We start from the raw sequence: 15,547 nt of genomic DNA, 5'->3' as shown, positions 1-15,547 counted from the left end.
GATGCCTGCTGTCAGATTAGAGCATTTCTTTGCAGTTGGTTTATTTATAGGAGTGTTGTACTATTCAACCCCTTGGTGACTGTATTTTTACATTTTTATCCTAGAGTGAAGCCAATCCACCAGTACCTGTTCTGCATTTCCCCAAGTCTGCTGATGGGCTGAGGAGAAGGAAGAGAGACTGGGTCATTCCTCCCATCAATATTCCTGAGAATAACAGAGGACCCTTTCCAAGTCATGTAGTTCAAGTAAGTGGAACTACAGCCCCTTGTGAGACTGAACTGGATTTGGAATATTTGATTGTGTGAAGTATGTCTTCATGTTGGTTTCCTCTGCAGTCACTGTGGAAACCCTCACTCCTCCCTAAGTGAAACCATAGTGACGATTATTTATTAACCCTGAGATATTGAATGAAAAATTTAATTAACTGGTTTCTCAGGGCAACAAAGTCGTTTTTTTTATGACAGTGTTTTTATGTTGTTTCCTTGCAATAATAAGAAAATTAAGTTGTTCACAGGTGCACCATGTTTGATGTGATAGAAAGCTCTTATCCAGAGATCACAAGATAATTGACTTGATCTAAAACACAGGATATAGAATAGTGTAACTAGGCCACTCTTTGTTTCTGTTCCTCAGAAATGTAAATGCAGCAAACTGTCAGAGGCCTCTGCACAACTTCTTTACTGTTGTTACAATTGTTTTCCATTATTGAAACTATGGTTGTAGTCAGTGACAGTGGTATAACTCAGAGCTGGTGTGTTTTGTCCAGATCCGTTCCTTGGAAGATAAAATAAAGAAGATCTATTACAGCATCACTGGTCCAGGAGCTGATCAGGATCCTGTTGGCCTTTTCACCATGGACAGAAACACTGGTATTCTCTATGTCACACAGCCACTGGACAGAGAGAGGGTGGCCAGGTACATGGTAAGTACTCTTTTTGTCACTCTTTTGTGATGAGATAGTCATAGAAAAACCCACCTGAGCACATTTTGCACTCAGTTTCCCCTCAAATCATGTCCTGCTAATGTAAATGTGAAAGTACAATGAGTTGCCATTTTTATCAGTGATTTATCAGATTTTTTTTTTCAAATATATTAAAAATCAAAAACTAATATCTCTCTTTTACAAAAGTATCCAGACCCTTTGCTGTGGAACCCTGAATTGTCATCAAGTAATTTAAAGTGCTGTGTTGTTTACAGCTGTGTTTACTTGATGACAGTCTTCTTTTGCACTGCCTATCGTGGCATGTTACTGCCACCAGTGGTTTAGTGTAAAACCAGTAGCTGGAATGTGTGTCCCATCGCCTGCACACATTCTCTAGTGATATGGAATGAAAACATCCTCATGAATTATTCCTCTATGTACAGTATTATAATATAAATGTGTTTGCCTCTGTGCAGCTACAAGCGCATGCTGTGGCAGATGGTTCAGGAAATGCTGAGGATCCTATGGATATTATACTGAATGTAATTGACCAGAACGACAACAGGCCTGTATTCACTCAAGATACCTTCCTGGGAACCGTTCCTGAGGCGTCAGCCAAAGGTACTGTCAGTGAGTTTTATTGAAGCCTGAAAAACATGTCAGTTGGTTTTCCACACTGTTGTAGTTTCACTTTTAGCAGAGAAAACAGCTGCTAATGTCTGTCCTAAACTGTGACATAGTAGAGTAGTAGTACAGAAAAATGATGAAGATGATGAATCAGTTGAAGAATAAAAATGCCAGCTGAAAAAAATGAGTGTGCATCACTGAAGTGAGCCCTCTGATTAAGCCAGAGCCCCCTCATCTTATTAATTACATAGAAATCTTCCTTTATTCACCAAACAGGGAATTGTGTGGAGAGGACCATGCAGTGTGTCAGACTGTCAAACCATAAACAACTTAGGGCACCACTCAGGTCATTACTCTCATCTAGCAGTTGTCTAAAATCTGCCTCTTGTTTTCTGCCTGCACATTGAATCATAGTTTTTTACCTTGGTTGGTATATTTGTGGGTCATTTGAGTCCATTATATGGGGACAGGCTTACTGACATACCATGCACACCACAATCACCAGGTGGATTGTTAGGTTGGAAAGGAAACATACATGTGTGAATCACCTCTTTAATGAAGAGCTGTGAATACTTAGAGGAACCTCTGTACTTAATATGTCTGAATTCCCTCTGTCCAGATTTTGAGGTGATTACGGTCACAGCCACCGATGCTGACGAGCCAAATAATGACAACTCAGATATCCGCTACAGTATTGTGAGCCAGGAGCCGCAGCTGCCCAGTAACAACCTGTTTGAAATCAACCCAGTGACTGGAGCCATCAGAGTCAGTGCTGGTGGGCTTGACAGAGAGGTGAGGTTTCTAAAACATATTGTGCCTTTCTTGACGTGCTGTCAACAACATGCAAAATGAATTGAGTAAATGATGGCAGAGTGTTTAAACCTTCCAGCTGATGAGTTAAACTCATTGTATGTCTCCTCCAACAGAAATTCCCAAACTACACTCTGGTTGTACGGGCAGCAGACACACAGGGAGATGGGTTGTCCGCAGAGGCCAAAGTAATCCTCACTGTAACAGATAGCAATGACAACGCCTCGGTCTTCACTCAACCCTCTGTAAGTACAACATACATGTGACTCAGAATTTACTTTGTGATAAACCACTACCCATAGAACAATTGTTCAGTCATAGCTTATCAACCATGGTTAGATCCTGCCATACTAAAGCAATGTGCATTGCACTGTAGTCAGAGCTACACTCTGTGTACAAAAAATTTTGCAGTGTCATCACTTTTTTTCACCTTTCCACAAACACAACAGCAACATTTGCATGGAATTGATTAAACAATATGTTTATCTGCTCATTTATTAGAGCAGAGCAGAGTCTGAGCCACTGGTTAAGAGGTGGGGTAAACACTGGACAGGGGTACACCTTGGATGGTAACAGGGTCAAGTTAAAGCAGGGAGAGCAGGGACTGAAATGTAGTTAATGGTTTGGCCAGCTGGGAGTCAACTCACTAATTATATACTTATATACTATGTAACCTAACCAGCTATCAGCTATGAGGTTGGCTCATGATAAAACATTTTAAGCTAATGCTGATACCTGCTGTCAGATTAGAGCGTTTCTTTGCAGTTGGTTTATTTATAGGAGTGTTGTACTATTCAGCCCTTTGGTGACTGTATTTTTACATTTTTATCATAGAGTGAAGCCAATCCACCAGTACCTGTTCTGCATTTCCCCAAGTCTGCTGATGGGCTGAGGAGAAGGAAGAGAGACTGGGTCATTCCTCCCATCAATGTTCCTGAGAATAACAGAGGACCTTTTCCGAGTAATGTAGTCCAGGTAAGTGGAACTACAGCCCCTTGTGACTGAGAATTTGATACTGAACTGGATTTGGAATATTTGATTGTGTGAAGGATGTCTTCATGTTGGTTTCCTCTGCAGTCACTGTGTAAACCCTCACTCCTCCCTAAGTGAAACCATAGTGACAATTATTTATTAACCCTGAGATATTGAATGAAAAATGTAATTAACTGGTTTCTCAGGGCAACAAAGTTGTTTTTTTATGACAGTGGTCGAAGAATTCTGTTATCAGGAGAAACCAAAAGGTTGTTTCCTTGAAATAATGAGAAAATTAAGTTGTTCACAGGTGCACCATGTTTGATGTGATAGAATGCTCTTATCCAGAGATCACAGGATAATTGACTTGATCTAAAACACAGGATATAGAATAGTGTAACTAGGCCACTCTTTGTTTCTGTTCCTCAGAAATGTAAATGCAGCAAACTGTCAGAGGTCTCTGCACAACTTCTTTACTGTAGTTACAATTGTTTTCCATTATTGAAACTATGGTTGTAGTCAGTGACAGTGGTATAACTCAGAGCTGGTGTGTTTTGTACAGATCCGTTCCTTGGAAGATAAAATAAAGAAGATCTATTACAGCATCACTGGTCCAGGAGCTGATCAGGATCCTGTTGGCCTTTTCACCATGGACAGAAACACTGGTATTCTCTATGTCACACAACCTCTGGACAGAGAGAAGGTGGCCAGGTACATGGTAAGCACCATCTCTGATATTACTTTTACATACACACTTTTTGTCACTCTTTTGTGATGAGACAGTCATAGAAAAACCCACCTGAACACATTTTGCACTCAGTTTCCCCTCAAATCATGTCCTGCTGATGTAAATGTGAAAGTACAATTAGTTGCCATTTTTATCAATGATTTATCAGATTTTTTTTTCAAATATATTAAAAATCAAAAACTAATATCTCTCTTTTACAAAAGTATCCAGATCCTTTTCTGTGGAACCCTGAATTTTCATCAAGTAATTTAAAGTGCTGTGTTGTTTACAGCTGTGTTTACTTGATGACAGTCTTCTTTTGCACTGCCTATCGTGGCATGTTACTGCCACCAGTGGTTTAGTGTAAAACCAGTAGCTGGAATGTGTGTCCCATCGCCTGCACACATTCTCTAGTGATATGGAATGAAAACATCCTCATGAATTATTCCTCTATGTACAGTATTATAATATAAATGTGTTTGCCTCTGTGCAGCTACAAGCGCATGCTGTGGCAGATGGTTCAGGAAATGCTGAGGATCCTATGGATATTATACTGAATGTAATTGACCAGAACGACAACAGGCCTGTATTCACTCAAGATACCTTCCTGGGAACCGTTCCTGAGGCGTCAGCCAAAGGTACTGTCAGTGAGTTTTATTGAAGCCTGAAAAATATGTTGGTTGCTGTTCAACATTGTTGTAGTTTCACTTTTAGCAGAGAAAACAGCTGCTAATGTCTGTCCTAAACTTTGACATAGTAGAGTAGTAGTGCAGAAAAATGAGGAAGATGATGAATCAGTTGAAGAATAAAAATGTCAGCTGAAAAAAATGAGTGTGCATCACTGAAGTGAGCCCTCTGATTAAGCCAGAGCCCCCTCATCTTATTAATTACATAGAAATCTTCCTTTATTCACCAAACAGGGAATTCTGTGGAGAGGACCATGCAGTGTGTCAGATTGTCAAACCATAAACAACTTAGGGCACCACTCAGGTCATTACTCTCATCTAGCAGTTGTCTAAAATCTGCCTCTTGTTTTCTGTCTGCACATTGAATCATAGTTTTTTCCCTTGGTTGGTATATTTGTGGGTCATTTGAGTCCATTATATGGGGACAGGCTTACTGACATACCATGCACACCACAATCACCAGGTGGATTGTTAGGTTGGAAAGGAAACATACATGTGTGAATCACCTCTTTAATGAAGAGCTGTGAATACTTAGAGGAACCTCTGTACTTAATATGTCTGAATTCCCTCTGTCCAGATTTTGAGGTGATTACGGTCACAGCCGCCGATGCTGACGAGCCAAATAATGACAACTCAGATATCCGCTACAGTATTATAAGCCAGGAGCCGCAGCTGCCCAGTAACAACCTGTTTGAAATCAACCCAGTGACTGGAGCCATCAGAGTCAGTGCTGGTGGGCTTGACAGAGAGGTGAGGTTTTTAAAACATATTTTGCCTTTCTTGACGTGCTGTCAACAACATGCAAAATGAGTTGAGTAAATGATGGCAGAGTGTTTAAGCCTTCCAGCTGATGAGTTAAACTCATTGTATGTCTCCTCCAACAGAAATTCCCAAACTACACTCTGGTTGTACGGGCAGCAGACACACAGGGAGAAGGGTTGTCCGCAGAGGCCAAAGTAATCCTCACTGTAACAGATAGCAATGACAACGCCTCGGTCTTCACTCAACCCTCTGTAAGTACAACATACATGTGACTTAAAATTTACTTTGTGATAAACCACTACCCATAGAACAATCGTTCAGTCACAGCTTATCAACCATGGCTAGATCCTGCCATACTAAAGCAATGTGCATTGTGCTGTAGTCAGAGCTACACTCTGTGTACAAACATTTTTGCAGTGTCATCACTTTTTTTCACTTCTCCAAAAACACAACAGCAACATTTGCATGGAATTGATTAAACAATATGTTTATCTGCTCATTTATTAGAGCAGAGCAGAGTCTGAGCCACTGGTTAAGAGGTGGGGTAAACCCTGGACAGGGGTACACCTTGGATGGTAACAGGGTCAAGTTAAAGCAGGGAGAGCAGGGACTGAAATGTAGCTAATGGTTTGGCCAGCTGAGAGTCAACTCACTAAGTATATACTTATATACTGTGTAACCTAACCAGCTATCAGCTATGAGGTTGGCTCATGATAAAACATTTTAAGCTAATGCTGATACCTGCTGTCAGATTAGAGCATTTCTTTGCAGTTGGTTTATTTATAGGAGTGTTGTACTATTCAACCCCTTGTTGACTGTATTTTTACATTTTTATCCTAGAGTGAAGCCAATCCACCAGTACCTGTTCTGCATTTCCCCAAGTCTGCTGATGGGCTGAGGAGAAGGAAGAGAGACTGGGTCATTCCTCCCATCAATGTTCCTGAGAATAACAGAGGACCTTTTCCGAGTAATGTAGTCCAGGTAAGTGGAACTACAGCCCCTTGTGACTGAGAATTTGATACTGAACTGGATTTGGAATATTTGATTGTGTGAAGGATGTCTTCATGTTGGTTTCCTCTGCAGTCACTGTGTAAACCCTCACTCCTCCCTAAGTGAAATCATAGTGACGATTATTTATTAACCCTGAGATATTGAATGAAAAAGTTAATTAACTGGTTTCTCAGGGCAACAAAGTTGTTTTTTTATGACAGTGGTTGAAGAATTCTGTTATCAGGAGAAATCAAAGGTTGTTTCCTTGCAATAATGAGAAAATTAAGTTGTTAACAGGTGCACCATGTTTGATGTGATAGAATGCTCTTATCCAGAGATCACAGGATAATTGACTTGATCTAAAACACAGGATATAGAATAGTGTAACAAGGCCACTCTTTGTTTCTGTTCCTCAGAAATGTAAATGCAGCAAACTGTCAGAGGTCTCTGCACAACTTCTTTACTGTAGTTACAATTGTTTTCCATTATTGAAACTATGGTTGTAGTCAGTGACAGTGGTATAACTCAGAGCTGGTGTGTTTTGTACAGATCCGTTCCTTGGAAGATAAAATAAAGAAGATCTATTACAGCATCACTGGTCCAGGAGCTGATCAGGATCCTGTTGGCCTTTTCACCATGGACAGAAACACTGGTATTCTCTATGTCACACAACCTCTGGACAGAGAGAAGGTGGCCAGGTACATGGTAAGCACCATCTCTGATATTACTTTTACATATACACTTTTTGTCACTCTTTTGTGATGAGACAGTCATAGAAAAACCCACCTGAGCACATTTTGCACTCAGTTTCCCCTCAAATCATGTCCTGCTAATGTAAATGTGAAAGTACAGTGAGTTGCCATTTTTATCAGTGATTTATCAGTTTTTTTTTTTCAAATATATTAAAAATCAAAAACTAATCTCTCTGTTTTACAAAAGTATCCAGACTCTTTGCTGTGGAACCCTGAATTGTCATCAAGTAATTTAAAGTGCTGTGTTGTTTACAGCTGTGTTTACTTGATGACAGTCTTCTTTTGCACTGCCTATCGTGGCATGTTACTGCCACCAGTGGTTTAGTGGAAAACCAGTAGCTGGAATGTGCATCCCATCACCTGCACACATTCTCTAGTGATATGGAATGAAAACATCCTCATGAATTATTCCTCTATGTACAGTATTATAATATAAATGTGTTTGCCTCTGTGCAGCTACAAGCGCATGCTGTGGCAGATGGTTCAGGAAATGCTGAGGATCCTATGGATATTATACTGAATGTAATTGACCAGAACGACAACAGCCCTGTATTCACTCAAGATACCTTCCTGGGAACCGTTCCTGAGGCGTCAGTCAAAGGTACTGTCAGTGAGTTTTATTGAAGCCTGAAAAACATGTCAGTTGGTTTTCCACACTGTTTAGTTTCACTTTTAGCAGAGAAAACAGCTGCTAATGTCTGTCCTAAACTTTGACATAGTAGAGTAGTAGTGCAGAAAAATGAGGAAGATGATGAATCAGTTGAAGAATAAAAATGTCAGCTGAAAAAAATGAGTGTGCATCACTGAAGTGAGCCCTCTGATTAAGCCAGAGCCCCCTCATCTTATTAATTACATAGAAATCTTCCTTTATTCACCAAACAGGGAATTCTGTGGAGAGGACCATGCAGTGTGTCAGATTGTCAAACCATAAACAACTTAGGGCACCACTCAGGTCATTACTCTCATCTAGCAGTTGTCTAAAATCTGCCTCTTGTTTTCTGTCTGCACATTGAATCATAGTTTTTTCCCTTGGTTGGTATATTTGTGGGTCATTTGAGTCCATTATATGGGGACAGGCTTACTGACATACCATGCACACCACAATCACCAGGTGGATTGTTAGGTTGGAAAGGAAACATACATGTGTGAATCACCTCTTTAATGAAGAGCTGTGAATACTTAGAGGAACCTCTGTACTTAATATGTCTGAATTCCCTCTGTCCAGATTTTGAGGTGATTACGGTCACAGCCACCGATGCTGACGAGCCAAATAATGACAACTCAGATATCCGCTACAGTATTGTGAGCCAGGAGCCGCAGCTGCCCAGTAACAACCTGTTTGAAATCAACCCAGTGACTGGAGCCATCAGAATCAGTGCTGGTGGGCTTGACAGAGAGGTGAGGTTTTTAAAACATATTTTGCCTTTCTTGACGTGCTGTCAACAACATGCAAAATGAGTTGAGTAAATGATGGCAGAGTGTTTAAGCCTTCCAGCTGATGAGTTAAACTCATTGTATGTCTCCTCCAACAGAAATTCCCAAACTACACTCTGGTTGTACGGGCAGCAGACACACAGGGAGATGGGTTGTCCGCAGAGGCCAAAGTAATCCTCACTGTAACAGATAGCAATGACAACGCCTCGGTCTTCACTCAACCCTCTGTAAGTACAACATACATGTGACTTAAAATGTACTTTGTGATAAACCACTACCCATAGAACAATCGTTCAGTCACAGCTTATCAACCATGGCTAGATCCTGCCATACTAAAGCAATGTGCATTGTGCTGTAGTCAGAGCTACACTCTGTGTACAAACATTTTTGCAGTGTCATCACTTTTTTTCACTTCTCCAAAAACACAACAGCAACATTTGCATGGAATTGATTAAACAATATGTTTATCTGCTCATTTATTAGAGCAGAGCAGAGTCTGAGCCACTGGTTAAGAGGTGGGGTAAACCCTGGACAGGGGTACACCTTGGATGGTAACAGGGTCAAGTTAAAGCAGGGAGAGCAGGGACTGAAATGTAGCTAATGGTTTGGCCAGCTGGGAGTCAACTCACTAAGTATATACTTATATACTGTGTAACCTAACCAGCTATCAGCTATGAGGTTGGCTCATGATAAAACATTTTAAGCTAATGCTGATACCTGCTGTCAGATTAGAGCATTTCTTTGCAGTTGGTTTATTTATAGGAGTGTTGTACTATTCAACCCCTTGTTGACTGTATTTTTACATTTTTATCCTAGAGTGAAGCCAATCCACCAGTACCTGTTCTGCATTTCCCCAAGTCTGCTGATGGGCTGAGGAGAAGGAAGAGAGACTGGGTCATTCCTCCCATCAATGTTCCTGAGAATAACAGAGGACCTTTTCCGAGTAATGTAGTCCAGGTAAGTGGAACTACAGCCCCTTGTGACTGAGAATTTGATACTGAACTGGATTTGGAATATTTGATTGTGTGAAGGATGTCTTCATGTTGGTTTCCTCTGCAGTCACTGTGTAAACCCTCACTCCTCCCTAAGTGAAATCATAGTGACGATTATTTATTAACCCTGAGATATTGAATGAAAAAGTTAATTAACTGGTTTCTCAGGGCAACAAAGTTGTTTTTTTATGACAGTGGTTGAAGAATTCTGTTATCAGGAGAAATCAAAGGTTGTTTCCTTGAAGTAATGAGAAAATTAAGTTGTTCACAGGTGCACCATGTTTGATGTGATAGAATGCTCTTATCCAGAGATCACAAGATAATTGACTTGATCTAAAACACAGGATATAGAATAGTGTAACTAGGCCACTCTTTGTTTCTGTTCCTCAGAAATGTAAATGCAGCAAACTGTCAGAGGCCTCTGCACAACTTCTTTACTGTAGTTACAATTGTTTTCCATTATTGAAACTATGGTTGTAGTCAGTGACAGTGGTATAACTCAGAGCTGGTGTGTTTTGTACAGATCCGTTCCAGTGAAGATAAAATAAAGAAGATCTATTACAGCATCACTGGTCCAGGAGCTGATCAGGATCCTGTTGGCCTTTTCACCATGGACAGAAACACTGGTATTCTCTATGTCACACAGCCACTGGACAGAGAGAAGGTGGCCAGGTACATGGTAAGCACCATCTCTGATATTACTTTTACATATACACTTTTTGTCACTCTTTTGTGATGAGACAGTCATAGAAAAACCCACCTGAACACATTTTGCACTCAGTTTCCCCTCAAATCATGTCCTGCTGATGTAAATGTGAAAGTACAATTAGTTGCCATTTTTATCAATGATTTATCAGATTTTTTTTTTCAAATATATTAAAAATCAAAAACTAATATCTCTCTTTTACAAAAGTATCCAGACTCTTTGCTGTGGAACCCTGAATTGTCATCAAGTGATTTAAAGTGCTGTGTTGTTTACAGCTGTGTTTACTTGATGACAGTCTTCTTTTGCACTGCCTATCGTGGCATGTTACTGCCACCAGTGGTTTAGTGGAAAACCAGTAGCTGGAATGTGCATCCCATCACCTGCACACATTCTCTAGTGATATGGAATGAAAACATCCTCATGAATTATTCCTCTATGTACAGTATTATAATATAAATGTGTTTGCCTCTGTGCAGCTACAAGCGCATGCTGTGGCAGATGGTTCAGAAAATGCTGAGGATCCAATGGATATTATAGTGAATGTAATTGACCAGAACGACAACAGCCCTGTATTCACTCAAGATACCTTCCTGGGAACTGTTCCTGAGGCGTCAGTCAAAGGTACTGTCAGTGAGTTTTATTGAAGCCTGAAAAACATGTTGGTTGCTGTTCAACATTGTTGTAGTTTCACTTTTAGCAGAGAAAAACAGCTGCTAATGTCTGTCCTAAACTTTGACATAGTAGAGTAGTAGTACAGAAAAATGATGAAGATGATGAATCAGTTGAAGAATAAAAATGTCAGCTGAAAAAAATGAGTATGCATCACTGAAGTGAGCCCTCTGATTAAGCCAGAGCCCCCTCATCTTATTAATTACATAGAAATCTTCCTTTATTCACCAAACAGGGAATTGTGTGGAGAGGACCATGCAGTGTGTCAGATTGTCAAACCATAAACAACTTAGGGCACCACTCAGGTCATTACTCTCATCTAGCAGTTGTCTAAAATCTGCCTCTTGTTTTCTGTCTGCACATTGAATCATAGTTTTTTCCCTTGGTTGGTATATTTGTGGGTCATTTGAGTCCACTATATGGGGACAGGCTTACTGACATACCATGCACACCACAATCACCAGGTGGGTTGTTAGGTTGGAAAGGAAACATACATGTGTGAATCACCTCTTTAATGAAGAGCTGTGAATACTTAGAGGAACCTCTGTACTTAATTAATATGTCTGAATTCCCTCTGTCCAGATTTTGAGGTGATTACGGTCACAGCCGCCGATGCTGATGAGCCAAATAATGACAACTCAGATATCCGCTACAGTATTATAAGCCAGGAGCCACAGCTGCCCAGTAACAACCTGTTTGAAATCAACCCAGTGACTGGAGCCATCAGAGTCAGTGCTGGTGGGCTTGACAGAGAGGTGAGGTTTTTAAAACATATTTTGCCTTTCTTGACGTTCTGTCAACAACATGCAACATGAGTTGAGTAAATGATGGCAGAGTGTTTATGCCTTCCAGCTGATGAGTTAAACTCATTGTATGTCTCCTCCAACAGAAATACCCAAACTACACTCTGGTTGTACGGGCAGCAGACACACAGGGAGAAGGGTTGTCTGCAGAGGCCAAAGTAATCCTCACTGTAACAGATAGCAATGACAACGCCTCGGTCTTCACTCAATCCTCTGTAAGTACAACATACATGTGACTCAAAATGTACTTTGTGATAAACCACTACCCATAGAACAATCGTTCAGTCACAGCTTATCAACCATGGCTAGATCCTGCCATACTAAAGCAATGTGCATTGCGCTGTAGTCAGAGCTACACTCTGTGTACAAACATTTTTGCAGTGTCATCACTTTTTTTCACCTCTCCACAAACACAACAGCAACATTTGCATGGAATTGATTAAACAATATGTTTATCTGCTCATTTATTAGAGCAGAGCAGAGTCTGAGCCACTGGTTAAGAGGTGGGGTAAACCCTGGACAGGGGTACACCTTGGATGGTAACAGGGTCAAGTTAAAGCAGGGAGAGCAGGGACTGAAATGTAGTTAATGGTTTGGCCAGCTGGGAGTCAACTTTACTAAGTATATACTTATATACTGTGTAACCTAACCAGCTATCAGCTATGAGGTTGGCTTGTGATAAAACATTTTAAGCTAATGCTGATGCCTGCTGTCAGATTAGAGCATTTCTTTGCAGTTGGTTTATTTATAGGAGTGTTGTACTATTCAACCCCTTGGTGACTGTATTTTTACATTTTTATCCTAGAGTGAAGCCAATCCACCAGTACCTGTTCTGCATTTCCCCAAGTCTGCTGATGGGCTGAGGAGAAGGAAGAGAGACTGGGTCATTCCTCCCATCAACGTTCCTGAGAATAACAGAGGACCTTTTCCGAGTAATGTAGTTCAGGTAAGTGGAACTACAGCCCCTTGTGAGACTGAACTGGATTTGGAATATTTGATTGTGTGAAGGATGTCTTCATGTTGGTTTCCTCTGTAGTCACTGTGGAAACCCTCACTCCTCCCTAAGTGAAACCATAGTGACAATTATTTATTAACCCCGAGATATTGAATGAAAAATTTAATTAACTGGTTTCTCAGGGCAACAAAGTTGTTTTTTTTATGACAGTGGTTGAAGAATTCTGTTATCAGGAGAAATCAAACGGTTGTTTCCTTGCAATAATGAGAAAATTAAGTTGTTCACAGGTGCACCATGTTTGATGTGATAGAAAGCTCTTATCCAGAGATCACTAGATAATTGACTTGATCTAAAACACAGGATATAGAATAGTGTAACTAGGCCACTCTTTGTTTCTGTTCCTCAGAAATGTAAATGCAGCAAACTGTCAGAGGCCTCTGCACAGCTTCTTTAATTTTGGTACAATTGTTTTCCATTATCGAAACTATGGTTGTAGCCAGTGACAGTGGTATAACTCAGAGCTGGTGTGTTTTGTCCAGATCCGTTCCAGTGAAGATAAAATAAAGAAGATCTATTACAGCATCACTGGTCCAGGAGCTGATCAGGATCCTGTTGGCCTTTTCACCATGGACAGAAACACTGGTATTCTCTATGTCACACAGCCACTGGACAGAGAGAAGGTGGCCAAGTACATGGTAAGCACCATCTCTGATATTACTTTTACATACACACTTTTTGTCACTTTTCTGTGATGAAACAATCATAGAAAAACCCACCTGAGCACATTTTGCACTCAGTTTCCCTTCAAATCATGTCCTGCTAATGTAAATGTGAAAGTACAATGAGTTGCCATTTTTATCAATGATTTATCAGATTTTTTTTTTTTTTCAAATATATTAAAAATCAAAAACTAATCTCTCTGTTTTACAAAAGTATCCAGACTCTTTGCTGTGGAACCCTGAATTGTCATCAAGTAATTTAAAGTGCTGTGTTGTTTACAGCTGTGTTTACTTGATGACAGTCTTCTTTTGCACTGCCTGTCGTGGCATGTTCCTGCCACCAGTGGTTTAGTGTAAAACCAGTAGCTGGAATGTGCATCCCATCACCTGTACACATTCTCTAGTGATATGGAATGAAAACATCCTCATGAATTATTCCTCTATGTACAGTATTATAATATAAATGTGTTTGCCTCTGTGCAGCTACAAGCGCATGTTGTGGCAGATGGTTCAGGAAATGCTGAGGAGCCTATGGATATTATAGTGAATGTAATTGACCAGAATGACAACAGGCCTGTATTCACTCAAGATACCTTCCTGGGAACCGTTCCTGAGGCGTCAGCCAAAGGTACTGTCAGTGAGTTTTATTGAAGCCTGAAAAATATGTTGGTTGCTGTTCAACATTGTTGTAGTTTCACTTTTAGCAGAGAAAAACAGCTGCTAATGTCTGTCCTAAACTTTGACATAGTAGAGTAGTAGTACAGAAAAATGATGAAGATGATGAATCAGTTGAAGAATAAAGATGTCAGCTGAAAAAAATGAGTGTGCATCACTGAAGTGAGCCCTCTGATTAAGCCAGAGCCCCCTCATCTTATTAATTACATAGAAATCTTCCTTTATTCACCAAACAGGGAATTCTGTGGAGAGGACCATGCAGTGTGTCAGATTGTCAAACCATAAACAACTTAGGGCACCACTCAGGTCATTACTCTCATCTAGCAGTTGTCTAAAATCTGCCTCTTGTTTTCTGTCTGCACATTGAATCATAGTTTTTTTACCTTGGTTGGTATATTTGTGGGTCATTTGAGTCTATTATATGGGGACAGGCTTACTGACATACCATGCACACCACAATCACCAGGTGGATTGTTAGGTTGGAAAGGAAACATACATGTGTGAATCACCTCTTTAATGAAGAGCTGTGAATACTTAGAGGAACCTCTGTACTTAATATGTCTGAATTCCCTCTGTCCAGATTTTGAGGTGATTACGGTCACAGCCGCCGATGCTGACGAGCCAAATAATGACAACTCAGATATCCGCTACCGTATTATAAGCCAGGAGCCACAGTTGCCCAGTAACAACCTGTTTGAAATCAACCCAGTGACTGGAGCCATCAGAGTCAGTGCTGGTGGGCTTGACAGAGAGGTGAGGTTTTTAAAACATATTTTGCCTTTCTTGACGTGCTGTGAACAACATGCAAAATGAGTTGAGTAAATGATGGCAGAGTGTTCAAACCTTCCAGCTGATGAGTTAAACTCATTGTATGTCTCCTCCAACAGAAATTCCCAAACTACACTCTGGTTGTACGGGCAGCAGACACACAGGGAGAAGGGTTGTCTGCAGAGGCCAAAGTAATCCTCACTGTAACAGATAGCAATGACAACGCCTCGGTCTTCACTCAGTCCTCTGTAAGTACAACATACATGTGACTCAAAATGTACTTTGTGATAAACCACTACCCATAGAACAATCGTTCAGTCACAGCTTATCAACCATGGCTAGATCCTGCCATACTAAAGCAATGTGCATTGCGCTGTAGTCAGAGCTACACTCTGTGTACAAAAAATTTTGCAGTGTCATCACTTTTTTTCACCTTTCCACAAACACAACAGCAACATTTTCATGGAATTGATTAAACAATATATTTATCTGCTCATTTATTAGAGCAGAGCAGAGTCTGAGCCACTGGTTAAGAGGTGGGGTAAACCCTGGACAGGGGTACACCTTGGATGGTAACA

General features: G+C 40.5%; 1 protein-coding gene across 1 annotated transcript in view; it reads left to right on the top strand.

Annotated features, from left to right (window-relative positions):
• The window catches only part of LOC121189282 (protocadherin Fat 4-like), a 46,375-nt gene that overhangs the window by 14,294 nt on the left and 16,534 nt on the right, over nucleotides 1–15,547 (top strand). The window contains exons 10-24 of the mRNA XM_041049238.1: nucleotides 105–245; nucleotides 767–922; nucleotides 1,399–1,543; nucleotides 2,169–2,341; nucleotides 2,476–2,604; nucleotides 3,194–3,334; nucleotides 3,894–4,049; nucleotides 4,552–4,696; nucleotides 8,474–8,646; nucleotides 8,781–8,909; nucleotides 9,499–9,639; nucleotides 10,198–10,353; nucleotides 14,010–14,154; nucleotides 14,782–14,954; nucleotides 15,089–15,217. Coding sequence (XP_040905172.1) covers nucleotides 105–245; nucleotides 767–922; nucleotides 1,399–1,543; nucleotides 2,169–2,341; nucleotides 2,476–2,604; nucleotides 3,194–3,334; nucleotides 3,894–4,049; nucleotides 4,552–4,696; nucleotides 8,474–8,646; nucleotides 8,781–8,909; nucleotides 9,499–9,639; nucleotides 10,198–10,353; nucleotides 14,010–14,154; nucleotides 14,782–14,954; nucleotides 15,089–15,217 — 2,232 coding nt within the window. The remainder of the gene's footprint in view (nucleotides 1–104; nucleotides 246–766; nucleotides 923–1,398; nucleotides 1,544–2,168; nucleotides 2,342–2,475; nucleotides 2,605–3,193; nucleotides 3,335–3,893; nucleotides 4,050–4,551; nucleotides 4,697–8,473; nucleotides 8,647–8,780; nucleotides 8,910–9,498; nucleotides 9,640–10,197; nucleotides 10,354–14,009; nucleotides 14,155–14,781; nucleotides 14,955–15,088; nucleotides 15,218–15,547) is intronic.

Source organism: Toxotes jaculatrix, chromosome 11 (genome assembly GCF_017976425.1).
Source record: "Toxotes jaculatrix isolate fToxJac2 chromosome 11, fToxJac2.pri, whole genome shotgun sequence".
NCBI classification, from domain to species: domain Eukaryota; kingdom Metazoa; phylum Chordata; class Actinopteri; family Toxotidae; genus Toxotes; species Toxotes jaculatrix.
This window is presented reverse-complemented; position numbering and strand designations above follow the sequence as displayed.